A 13718-nucleotide genomic window follows, 5' to 3' on the forward strand; every position below is an offset into this window, starting at 1 on the left:
TCACTTTTTCTGTCCTTCGGTTTCTTTCAGAGGTGCTCTGACCAAGTGGAGCCCTGCACTCTCATTAATACACATACCCCCACACACGATCTGCCTCTGCATCCCACCTGCCATGTCTATTTGTGTCTTCTGCCTCTCTATGCCTTTTTTTTCCATCCTTACCCCCTCTCTCTCCTCTCACACTAGATCTCCGTCTGTCCCTCCACCCACGCCACACGCCTCCCAACCATTCCCCCTATTGCTTTTCATTCCCATCTTTTTCTTCTTCTCTTCCTTTTAGTGACTTTTACGCCAGGCCCGAGTGTCAGGCTGGCATGTCTGACAGGCTGTGAAGTGGCAGCCTGAGGGTTTTTCCTCAGCTGGAACAGGACCATCTGCAGTGCAAATCCTACTCTAGCCCGAACTAGGAGGTGAAGACGGAAAGGCCACCAAGGAAACAGTGGCCGATGTACTGTCAGTGCTTCGCCGCAGCCACTGATAAGCTGAGGTAGAGTGAAGCCTGTCGAGGTACCGTAAATGTTTCTGGGTTTCAGAGCAGATACAAAATTCAGGACACATCACAGTATGTATTAGGTCTGCATGTTCAAAATTATGTTTACTGAGCATGTTTGCAGAATCCTTAAAAAGCAGTACAGACATGCATTTGTCTGATGGGAATGACTTAAATGAAACAATAGTATTTGTTTTCCAAATTAGAAATGCTTGCTTTTCCTGATGCCTTTTATGCAAAGGATTAATAAAATAGCCAAAGTCTTTAATTCCTTATTAAAGAATATAATTTTTCTTTGTCCCATTCGTCTATGCTACTAAGTGTTCCTTTGATGAAGAAAGCTAATAATCTACCTCAAGTCAGACACTATGCATTGGTATGAAAACAACCAACAAACCATAGTCTGAGGTTCCAGGAATTTCAGCCCATTCATTCTAGTTTTAATCCATAATCACTGATGATGCATTATCTGACAACACAAACAACAAAAAGTGTGTTTAAAAATATCACAATATTCATTATTCTACACCGTGGCCATTAGTCACAGCTTGTTAGCACTGCATTGGAACCCCTGTGGTCTTTTGCTTTAAATTTCAACATAAGGTTCCGACTTTTTAGTCTAGCCATTCTCCTCTAGCATTTCTGCCCAGAGAGGTAAACCCTTGAGACTGTTGTGTGTGAAAATTCTTGTAGATCTGCAGTTGAAATACTCAGGTTGGCCCATCTGCCACATTCAAAGTCACTTTCATCACATTTCTTTCATATGCCTAAAAGCATTTGGTTGCTTATAAGACATCTGCATTAGCAAGCAGTTAATGTAGTTACTGGTGAGTGTGGTGGTTATTACCTCCTGATTGGCTGCTGTGAGCTCCTCCTCCAAGGCAGACACCCTCTCCAGTGACACTCGTAGTCTCTCTCTTACCTGAAAATCACAAAACATGAATCACAATCTGTCTGTAGATCCTTTGTCATGGGCACTGTTATAAGCCTTCACTGCACTTAATTCCACTGGGATGGACTGATCTTAAAAGAGCCAAGCTGAAAAACGCAATCATTAGCTTCCTCTCTCACCGCTGTTAAAATCCCAGTCCAGGAAAGCAAGGGTTAACACATCAGAAGGTGCTATCCTCTTTTCCTCCCTTAGCCTTACAACACCACTTTGCTGGGGCTTCAAAGTAGCATTATACGGCTCTTACTGCTTTAAAAGCACCATTTGCGGAGAGGAGATTCCCCTTCTACACTTCTCCCTTTGTCTCTTTTAGGTTCATCATGGCTGTGATGGAACAATTACTTGCAACACATTGTGAGTGTGCACCAGATATGAGAAGAGGCTGATCCTCTGTGTCCACTCTGGGATATTGTTCCAACACGGGACCCCATTTGCCTGAGCTTATATTACCTTAAACAATGTGGACGTTGGACATGTGTTATAAATGTTGGCTTTCGGGGGGGGGATGAATGGATTACAGGGGGAGTGCTGATATTACACAGGAGGCTAAGGTCATAAATCAGCGGGATGTGAGGAGAAACACTGAGTGCGACATGTAAAGGCTTAAAACTAGAAAATGATAGCATGAAATCACACAAAAGGAAAATAAAGCACTGTTAGTATCATCTGGTCTTAAATGTTTTATCTATCCATATACATTATAATATACTATAATATGATAATTAGGGGGTGGAGCCAAATCTGAATCCAGCAAAGCACAACTAATAAGTTATTACAAATATGTTTAACATTTAAAATTAAACATAATGTTTTGGGGAGAAAGAATACATACAGTATAGGTGACTCAAAAGTAACAATGCAAAACATTTTTTCCTGATGGCTTTTATTTTCTTTCTAGATCTGTAGTATGTGTAGCTGAGGTTTTTTTCCTGGTTAGCTCCTGCAGCTAGCTAGCCAACTGGTTACTTCACCTCCACACTGTGCTAATACTCACTCAGCTTGCCTTTGACATGACTAATGACACCACACTGCAGAAATATAACACATTAAACCTAATTTTTCAAATCATTTTTTTTAATCGTCAGCTACACTTTTCACAAACCCACTAATTACTTGTGCATTTATGAAAACCAAAAAAGAATTTTAAATGTAAATAACATGTGACTGATCCAGAATAAACAAAAATACATGTATTTGTCTCCAATAATAATATAAAACACACAAGTAATTAATAATAATACAACAGAGAAGGGACATACAACCGAATCAAAACAACACATTAAAGTCAAACACATTAAATTTGGTAAAACTGAAAAAAGCCAACAGTTACACATTTAATGTAGATATTCTGACAACCTTACCTTCTCATCTAGGGCTTTATGGTGTTCAAACAAGGATTTGAGTGCTTTAAGAACTTCGACTTCACTGGAGACCCCTGAAGGAGACTGAGCCTGCCTCTTGACCACAGTCATACGAAGTGACCGCTCGTGTCTGGACACCAGGCACTCAAGATGTTCCAGCAGTAACTAAAGGGAAGAAATAGGAGAAATCAATGTTATTATCAACTCTGAGAACTGCTGAAGAATCCAAAATATGAACATTCTGAGAACACAGAAAGCCACGGCTCTTGTTCTTATTCTATTTATGGGTTTTTTTCTACAAGTGCTAGAGGAATGATTTCAAGTGTGCTTGATCAGGCTCAAAAAATGTTTCAAAAATCAAACATGACTATCAAAAAAACATTATATACATGCAACAAAGGCGATTACTTACAGAGACTGAGTCCTTTGGGAAAAAAGAAAAAATTGCAACAAAAGTGGTTTGGTGGCTTGTTATGTGACCAACATCTATTATTATTCTTAGTATCATCAAATTTTTTTTACCAATTAAAATGGCCATAATCGCTATTTACATTCTCATAAACTGTTGTGAGTTATTACCAAATTATGGTATAAAAGTTCAGAATCACTGGAGAGAATGTTTTCCAGTAAGAAAAGTTTGCTTTGTATTCTTGCAACGCCTCATCAATGTAACTGTGCGAACAATGTATATATAAAAAAGGGGGCAGATAACTGCAAAGGCAACGCTGTCCTTTCAACAAAAACACACAAAAGTGTAATCTATGTTGCGAGGTAACTTGTCAAGTCAACAGCCAGCAGAGTGCTACACAAAGACAGAGAAGAAATGCGGAGCTTGGAGGCAGGCTAAACAAAAGGCAACTACACAACAAAAACGGGGAGTAAACAATCATGTGTGTTATTCAGCAGAGATAAAACGTTATTTGTTACTGTAGCCTGCTCAGGTTCCACTGTGAGATCAGTGTAGGATCGTCTGCTTTCATTTCATTTCCCCTAGTGAGGCAGATCGTGACACTTCTTTCCCTCTCTGATGTCGTCCAGGGCAATAATAATATAGCCTCGAGATAATGATCTGGTTATAGGCTAAAGTTACAGCTCAGAATGATCTGTGTGCTCTTTCTGACCTTACTGGTTATATTCCCACCATACCTTTAACTGTCCAAACATCTCCATCTGAGACTACCTAACATAGTTAGCTGGTGTAAGTGTATTCCATTGCAAGTGTATTCCAAGTGTAAACCATTGTTATTAAGTCAAAATACCACTGACATCTCTGCTGAAGTAAAAATAGGCTAAATTATTAACATAGATCTGAAAAGATTCTTCCATAGGCTACATAGCACCAATTGTGGCAAACAGATAACCATGAGTAACCATGAAAACTCCTTAAAATTGCCAATACTGAGGCAGCTAGCCCTCAAGCATAACTGTAACAAGTAACAAGATTTTTTTTTCTTTTTTAATTTTATTAGTTTTTTAATTTTTTTAAATTCTAAATGGGACCATAATTTAGTAAACTAAGCTCACGCTGTGGTCAGCAAAGTTTGAAACTAGAGTTTGAGAGTATAAACTCCTCAGAAAGCTTTTACTAACATGATAGATGAAGAAAGCCAAAAGGTAATTTCCCAATGTTTTTGTGTTATGCCCCGCTGGCTATTTAAAAGAATGCAGATTTAAGGCTCCTTGTAGTCTTAATCTTTGTGCCAATAGCACTTCTGGTTTGACTTTTAATTTTTATATACAGTCATGTCAAAAAGACAGTTTTCACAAACATGCAGTCCTGTGAAAAACAAAGTACACACCGACTGCTTCTGTACGAATTAAGATGATAGGTAGCAGCTTAATGTCAGCAACACGATGTCTCCATCTTCCCAGACATCCAATCGAATTGAATCAGGGGTCAGACTGCGCAATGCTCAGACGAAGTGCAAAAATTTGTAAGAGCTACATCTACATTGGCCCTACAAGGATCTGTTAGTGTTTAAAATATCGCTTTATAAAGAATATGGCAGCACAGCTCAGGTTTGTAAAGTTGCATCTGAACAAATAACATGTGTCCTGGAACAATGTCCTTTGGACAGATGACACCAAAATAGAGACAGACATCTGCAAATATGTCAAGCACGGTGGTGGATGGTGATTTGGGATCACTTTGCAGGCCTGAACACCTTACAGCCATGGCTGCCAAAAGTAGTTCTGGAGCATGATTACAGATTACAGAAGTAATAATCGTGCTGTAGATGCCTTCTTACTTTTAATGAAGTATTACAAAGTTTATATTATGAACTTTTGTTATCTTAAAGTTTCAAGTAAATTTGGCTACCACTAGCCAAAGTCAATAGATCCTTTTCAAAATTTCCTTTTTGTGCCAACTGAGTATACTGACTACTGTGCAGCGCCAGTAGTCCAACATTTAGAACAGGATCGATCTTTTCATCTAACTGAATTTCCCAAAATGTAAATGTAAAAAGACAAGAGTGCTAGCTTAGAATATGATATTCTTCAATATATGGTTCCAAATAAAGTAACAGAAATAATCAATAGCATTCTGACTCATTTTAATGTCAAACACACCTGACAAAACAAACCAAAAGCAGCAAAATCCATAAAAATGTTTGATTCCTTTTTTATGGGGGGATGTCTGCAGGATCCTAAAGATATATTTTCAATAGAAAACACTGGAGCAGGCAGAAGTGATCAGAATCTCTGCAGGAGTGAGGAGTCGAACAATGAAAACTTGCAGTGAAAAGAAGACCCCTGCAGAGCACTGCTGTATGAGTGTAGTCTCTTCATTTGTCTCTCTGATTCAAGTGTCCCTGAGAGATCCATCAACATCCATCATGTCTACATATATAATCCTGCACACTCAACAAAATGCCTACTGTTGATTCAATCAGGAAGTCAGTGTTTACTCAACAGCACCCCATTTCCAATCTCGTTCAGTAAATATTTTCATTATTTATCCGATCTTGTTTTTCTGTCTCTGTCTCTACATCAGCTGCCGAAAGTGGGGTCCGTGACCCACGGCTAAGTGGTGCACAAAATGAGTTGTTGTAAATCCTAAAATGTGGCATGACATTGAAAAGTGCATATCTAGACAAGGATCTTTTATGCCAATGAAGCAGGCATATTGGGTCCATTACTCACATTATCTTTGTGCCAACAGCTACTCTGATGCGACTGTGAGACATCACGTAAATCTGTCATGAAATCACTCACTTCACTCGGGGTACAACAGACTGTTCTGCTGCTGCAGAGCTTGGCTTGTTAGCCAGCTAGCTAACTGGCCGGCATAGAGAAATATTTGAGCCAGACCACGTTGTCAAGTTACGGTTCGAGGCCAAACTGAGTAAGAGCAGCAACAGAAGACCAGATCTGAGTCACGCTTTCTTAGTTTCAAGCAAACAAACCATGATGCTAGCCAGCTTGTTCATGGTGTAGATTGAATTAAATGATCCTTTTGTAAAAGCGCATGTGTGGAATTTACATGCTTAAAACTGCAATTTGGATTTATCAATATAAAACAGATGTAAAGGACAATGTTTAAAAGGTTTTATAACACAAAGAATTTCAGTGGCATTTGAACTCAAATGCTCAAAGTAATTAAATAGCATAATTATTACATAATGAAAATTTTAAGCTGATGAAAACTGATAATTTTTGATTAGCATGAACCCTTTTACAAAACAAATAAGCCCCACCTAAAAATATAAATTCAGAGTACTTTTATTGGTGTGGTGGCGATAAGTGACCCCGCTCCCCTTGTGATTGCTTTAATAAGTAACAGGTCGCCATGATCGCACACAGTTTGCAGCGCAGACACTGAATTGACTGTAAACTAGAGCTTGAGCTTAACTGATATGAGTAGATATCAGCTACTTGCAAATATATTGATATCTGGATTTTTAACTTGCCAAAAAATGAAAATTTAAAAAGTAAAGATGAAATGTTGTTACACATATCCTTCAAACTTGTGCTTCATCCGATATATCCGAGTTTTTAATCAATAAATATCGGTATTACTTGCAAAAATCTTATATTAGTCAGTATCTACTGCAAATACCTGAAAACTACTCACCAAGCAGTAGTAAAAGTGAAACGTGTGAGGCGAACAGGCAACAGAGAACTTTGATCTACAAAGTAAAAGTTGTGGCTTTTGAAGTGTTTTGGTTGAAGTGGTAAGGCACGACTTTCTCTTTTTCCGATTTGCCCCAAACGTTTCCAACTTTCAGCTAACAGAGGAAAACGGTGAGTGTTTGCAGACAAGTCTGCATCTCACATGCAAACTGTTGGCAGTCTGCTTGAAACCAAAGCAATCATGGTTTCGGTGCAGCACCCTTTTGGCGACTGATTTCACCTAGTTTGAGTGAGCAACCTCTAGCAGCCGCTCACTCACTAAGGGTCTACACATTTTCTCTGCTAGCGACTAGTGGTTGTGAGATGGTCATTAACTGGTCTCTAGGCTTTAGTGAATGAGACCTAACATACTAGTTAGTTAGTTTGAGTTTAGTTGCTTAATTATGTTTGATTTCCATTCTGGTAACTCTGTAAAACTATGAGCAAAGTGCACAACTATGCCTGCGATAAAACAGATAGTACACTAATCCCCTAAGTTGTAGCTGGTGATTTGAAAATTTATCAGTTAAAACACACGAAAGCAATCAGTTATGAATGTTAGTTAGTCTTGGCCCCTCAAAAGTTTGAAAACTCTAGATCTTCATCACATATCAAAGACTGTGATGCTTAACCCACAGCCAATAAGACCAATCCCATACTCATCACATGATGTTGCAGGTTCCCACGTCAAATGACTGCCTGTACATGTCTTCCAAGATTTAATTATAACCAGTGACAAAACCAAGCTTAATTAAAATTTGCTTAGTAATTGCCTGTTGGAGAATTTGAGGTGATAATAAAGTGCGAGAGTGAAAATGACTTTTGTCTGTCCTCCTTTCTTGCACCTCACCTCCCTCTTTTCTGTAATTTTCCATCAGTGCTGTGCTAAAATCTTCTGTCTCCACCAGAGGAAGATAGTGCAAGACTGCAAATACACACTTCATCAGCATTGGGATGGAAAGCAGAGTCTTATCTATCAACAGCAGAGTGTGCTTTAAAAAGGCAATGTTTTTTATTGAAGATACTGGACTTCAGCTGATCCTCTAATGTTTTTTTTTAGCTGCCCCTCCCCCACACCAAATTCTTTGAACTGGACACTGCAGGGCATCAGTACCATTTGGACTTAGTTTTACTGTTGAGCAGCCATCCATGTGAAGTAAGTGGAACAATTTTCAGGCAGAATGTGGAGAGCTAATGAGGTGTGCCTGGGCACAGGAAATAGACAGTGTGCATGGTTGCTTCAGTGCTTTTGCAGCCTTAAAACCGTAGCCACCAGATAGCTTAATCTTCCTCTGGATGCTGCCTATCGCAGTGTCCAGCAGGTTTTTTGGGAAAACTTGAGAGCAACTTGTGGAATGCATAAAAAAAGGATTGAGTATGAAATGCAGAAGCAGCTTCATTTCTGGTTTAAAATGTCCAAACATCAGTTTTGTTTGTTCTTATTGCTCAGAACTACTGAATTCCAATGGTCATATTAAAATAAGTTAAGTAAGGAAAGTTTAATAAAGATGTATAAGGATGCTGTCCTCACCCTGGTGTTGTTCCTCTCGGCTTTGAGCTCAGATATCTCTTCCTCTTTCTCCAGCAGCTGTTCCCTGCAGGCGTTCAGCTCCTTGGTCAGTGCTGCAAACTCCTAAGCAAGAGAAAAGACAGAGACGGGTAAGCATCACACAATACTTGGGATACAGCTAGGGCTGGGCCATATTATACCGTTCACGGTAATACCGGTATAATGTTAGGCAACGATAGGAAAATGAAATATCGCGATAGAATGGGAGTAAAACGCGCATGCGCAGTGCCTTTGTTTTCATACGCACATGGCCGATTGTTGAGTGAAACAGATGAACCAGAATTGGTTTGTAAAAATGGTGCAACTTCCGTGATGTGAAACTGGTTTGGTGTTTGTCCGTTAGATACACAACAAAGCACATTTTTTTGCAGAACATGCAAGCGGCCGTTGTTATTGTCATATTTGTCGGACTAAGATGCTCTTAAATCTGGGAGTAATCTGGGTCCTAAACTCCGTATACTTCAGGTCAAACAACACTGCAGCATCACTTAGAGTTAAAAACTGTCTAAATTCTTTCATCTTTAATAAAACGATCAGCATTGCTGCTTTACCAGGTGTAACTATAAAGTTTAACTTCCAGGCATCCATGAAAACAAAAGTTATTACATTTAACGGAGTTAGAAGTTAGCAGGAAGCTAGCGGAAGTTAGCTCGCTAGTTTCGCTAGTTACCTAAGCATGATATAGCATGTTCTGACTGAGAGATTTCTGAAAAAAATCAAACGTACAGCTCTGCTATCACTTCCAACATAAATGAAGACAGGAAACTAAACAGCAGTGACGTTTGTAGGGTTACTGAAGTTGGGCTAGCTGGTATATAATGATGTGCTACGTGATCGCTAGCGACACAGCTATGTTAGCATAACATAAACAGTGAAGCTGGAGGACGAACACTAACACTTTTCCACTTATAAAAGTTAACGTGAAGGTTCTTCATGGTTAGAAACAAATGCAATCGCATGGCAGGATGCTGTAAACGGACCAAACTTCAGTCAGGAGAACAACTGAGATAATCCATCCACAATACGAGGTTAGTCATTAATATACTGCAACAACAAGGGAATAGAGCAGCTGCCAGAGAATTCAACATTAATGAATCAATGGTACAGAAGTGGAGGAAGCAAGAAGAATGAGTTTAATAAAGTTTGATTTATCTGACTGCTTTGTTTCGCTTAATGTGCCTTATAATCCCGTGCACCTTATGGTCCGAAAAATACGTACTGCACACTGCAGTTTAATGTTGCAAAGCACCTCTTTTTAACTTCAGTGGATATTATACATGGTTATGCTCAGGATATGTCAGCCCATTTCTACTGGAAATGCCTTTTGGTTAAACTTTCAGCAAGGAATTTGCATTTGCACTGTTACATTTTTATAAAGCTTTAATGTACATAAAAACCAGCTTCTTGTTTAAGTGAAAATAAATGGAAGGTTGTCTTTTTGCGCTAGTAATGTTGTGGAGTTGTATTTTGTCTCGCATCAATTATATCGTCGGTTATATCGTTATCGCAAATTTTCAAATATATATCGTGATAAATATTTTTGGCCATATCGCCCTGCTCTAGATACAGCTGCTGCTGGCTGCATGTAGTGGACGACGAATGAAATCCAATCAGTGAGAACAATTACCACAACTATTCTTCAAAGCCTTGTTTCTTTGCCAGAACATCAGCTTTGCTCTTTGTCTCGGTTTTCTGCAGATGGATACTGACAAAAGATATTTGCTCTGGCTCAACTACATTTACAATTACAGCCTGAGCAAACTGCCAGTCCTCCTCCAGACCCAAAACACATACAGTCTTCTGGTGCTCTTGTTTTCTTAAACACACTTTTGATTCAGAATCTCTCAGAGGGATTCTGAGCTATACCTACAGATCTACAGCTATCATAAACAATCTTCAGAAGGGGAGGCTGTCGCTTGGGAAGGCTTCAAAACCTTTGTCCTTGTCATTCTGGTCTAAATTAAGCATAGCCACAACAAACATTTTTTGAAGCAGGCCAGAACAGACAGGTAGAAGGAAATCAAACAGAGACAACAGTGACACTGCGACTCATGCGTTTCAATTTAGAATAGACTGACGTGAGGCAGTAACTGACACGCTCGGTGTTTGATTTCACATTTATATGGGGGGAAATATGTGCACGTCTGAAGTACTGAAGGAACTGATGCAAGTATGGTGTCCTTCGCAAAAGACTACAAGTCGAAGTTAAGCTAAACTTTACTTTTCTAAACTGCTCCAGAGATGCAACACATGAAAGGATGCTGATTTATTGAAGCACCAATTATTAGTTGATTTTACAGAAAGCTAATCATTAAAAAAAAATTTGTATTGGAACAAAATATTTAAAAAAATATGACAGATGTGGTTTTGTCTTGTTAAATGGCTTTTCTGCTACTTAAGAATTGAATGAGTATACCAAAATATCATCGGTAATAATAAGTTGCAGGTCATTTACTTTAGTTATATATACACTTCCTATAGAAAAATAAAGGAATACAAATTCAGTTTTGAAAGCAACCAGTTAAGTACAAGTGATCTGTCTGTCTGAGTACACGTTGTAATTTGGAATCTGTACACCAGCTGTCCTTCAGGAGTCATGGACAATAACTCAGTGTTACAGACAGACTCCAGGGAGTGGAGCAATATTGTGTCTCGTAGCTACAGCAGCGCATCAAATCCTTATAGATCTTATAGAGCCACAAATCCTCTTCACAAAGAAGCCATACACCAAGAAAATCCTTAAAAAAACTCCCACTTTGGATTGTGAGGGCAGACTTCCAAAGAGTCAAGCCAATCTGGGATCAAAGAAAAAGATTTTAGGTCTACATTTAGAACAAGCTGGGATGGTGAGTAGAGAAAGAGCTGAAGTCCATCGCCTCAAGGGATAAACTGTGTGAAATCCCTGAAGCAGCAGAAAGGTGTAATATTGAAGACCAGAGTATTCACAAAGGTGCTTTATTTTTATCACCTGATATATTGAGACAATTACATCCATGTTCACACTAACATGGTGTCATGCTTTGTTAGTAACACGGAGAAAATTCACGATACAAAGATCCAGAGTCATCTTGTGGGTGTTGTTTACAAATTAAAAATATATATATATAAACAAGGATGCTGCTCGATGATTGCATTGAATTTGGCGACGGAAGGAAGTAGCTGCAGTGACTCCAGAGGTTTAACATGCAATACCACAAACCTCTGGCCAAAGGTGATTGCACATGTCACCTGGTGGGAGGCAACCTGTCTCCAAACAAATCGTTGTCTGACTCAGTAGTCAGTCCAACTGCCAGCATGCTCCAATCACTCTGAGTCAGTCTGCACCGATGATTGCAACTTGTCTGTGATGTGTCTTTGCAATAGCGTACTCTCCTCAACTGGCTGCCAACTATTGCAGTTTTGTTCCTGTTATAGTCTTATTTTGGAGTTAAATCATTGTCCTTTAGTGAATTGTGGAGGATTTTCTAAACTTCTGTTGCAAATGAAGTTCTTAGATTCTTATTGTAAGTAGGTAATGTGCATTTTATGTGTAGATTTATCAGTTTCCCAACATATTATACTAGATTGATTGCATGCAATTGCCAATTTGACCCCATTCATTCACAAACTGATAACATACAGATCCCCTTTTATCACGATCTTGATAAACCAAGTCATTCTGAACACGTCGACTGGCTGCAAGTGATGATCGGTTCATTGCAGAGAGTCAGAATAATTTTGATCGAAATAAAGAGTGAAATTAAGTATTTAATTAAAATTAAAAGCAGATTTTGTGTTGCTATAAAAAGCATGTGTGAAAATACAGATTGATAAATGAAGATCGACACACAGCTTCCCTAACCCGTGCGTCTAATAAAATGTTAATTAGCCACATGCTCATTTTGCTTATGCTAATTAGCCTTGTGGAACTGCTGTAATTAAAAGTACAAAGATTTTTGATGTAAAAATTGAACTGAAAATCCATCACAGTCATGGGAGTTCGCTTTTTGGGCCAAAAACCAAACAGTGAATTTATAGAACTGTGCAGCTCTTTTTATTACATGCACAATATTTACAGAATGGAAGGCATAACATTGTATTCCTGCTTAATGTGAATGTGAATATAAACAATAGGTTTTTTTTAGGCTCTGGAAGGCATAACATTTTTCTAAATATACCACAAAATATTAAACAAACTGTAATCACATTAGTCTAAGAAAATGCTATGACATTCTTTTTTCTATTTAAATTAACTATAGTGTCTTGCTCCAAAGGTCCTTTCAAAGTCCTTTCAGCCATTGTTTGACATTCAAGATTAAAATGTTAATTAACTGTAGCGTCTCTTAACTTAATTGTCAGTCAACAGCTGGAATCTGAGTGCAATCAAGAACTTAAAAAGAGTAACTAAGGCCTAATCAAAAACAGCATGCTGTCGGTGGCAAAAGATCGTATTTATTTATTCTTTTTTTTTTTTAACTGCGATTGCAATGGGAAAAAAATGCACTGCTAGAATATGACATATTTATCTAATTTAACCATCCAGTGCTTAATAAAGCTGAATTATAACAGGCCTTGTACGAACACATCTGTAAGAGTAGCAAGTGCATAATAGTTGAGAAGTCAAAGGTTAAAAAATGAAAAATGTTAACTAGTGTATTTGCAAATAAAGTTAAGGTCCGCTAAGCTGTTACCATAGAAACAGGAGATAGGGGAAAATGGTGGCATGATAAACAAGTCGTCTCCATGGGGAGTTGACCTACTGTATAACAACCCAACAGAACAGAAAAACATTTATAATGGATTGCATTTATATAGCGCTTTTCAAGGCACCCAAGGCACCCAAAGCGCTTTACAATGCCACTATTTACAATGTACACTATTATTGTGTATTGTGTATTTTGTTGTACAGTTATTTTATTTTCAACTTTAATTTATATATCTTATTCTTCCCAGTTAAATTTACCCTTCATTCTAATTTGTGTTGTACAGTTATTTCATTTTTAACCTTAATTTATATTTTATTCCTTCCTAGTTAAATTTACCCTTTTTAATTTTTCATATTTATTTCCTATCTTATTCATAGCCTTTTCCTTTTTTGTTTTCTTTAGGTCACGAGCAGTTGTCCAAGCATTTCACTACATATCGTACTGTGTATGACTGTGTACGTGACAAATAAAATTTGAATTTGAATTTGAATTTTTATTCATTCACTCTCGCATTCACACACTGGTGGAGGCAGCTACAGTTGTAGCCACA

At 38.2% G+C, this 13718-nt stretch overlaps 1 protein-coding gene across 7 annotated transcripts in view; it reads right to left on the reverse strand.

Annotated features, from left to right (window-relative positions):
* The window catches only part of ppfia2 (PTPRF interacting protein alpha 2), a 213790-nt gene that overhangs the window by 43182 nt on the left and 156890 nt on the right, over positions 1-13718 (reverse strand). For all 7 annotated transcript variants that reach the window (XM_082511789.1, XM_082511790.1, XM_082511788.1 and 4 more), the window contains 3 exons: positions 8445-8546; positions 2796-2965; positions 1338-1407 (listed from right to left, as the gene is read on the reverse strand). In XM_082511789.1, the coding sequence (XP_082367915.1) occupies positions 1338-1407; positions 2796-2965; positions 8445-8546 (342 nt within the window). The remainder of the gene's footprint in view (positions 1-1337; positions 1408-2795; positions 2966-8444; positions 8547-13718) is intronic.

The sequence above is a fragment of the Aulonocara stuartgranti genome (genome assembly GCF_965226115.1).
Source record: "Aulonocara stuartgranti genome assembly, chromosome: 17".
In the NCBI taxonomy this organism is placed as follows: Eukaryota; Metazoa; Chordata; class Actinopteri; order Cichliformes; family Cichlidae; genus Aulonocara; species Aulonocara stuartgranti.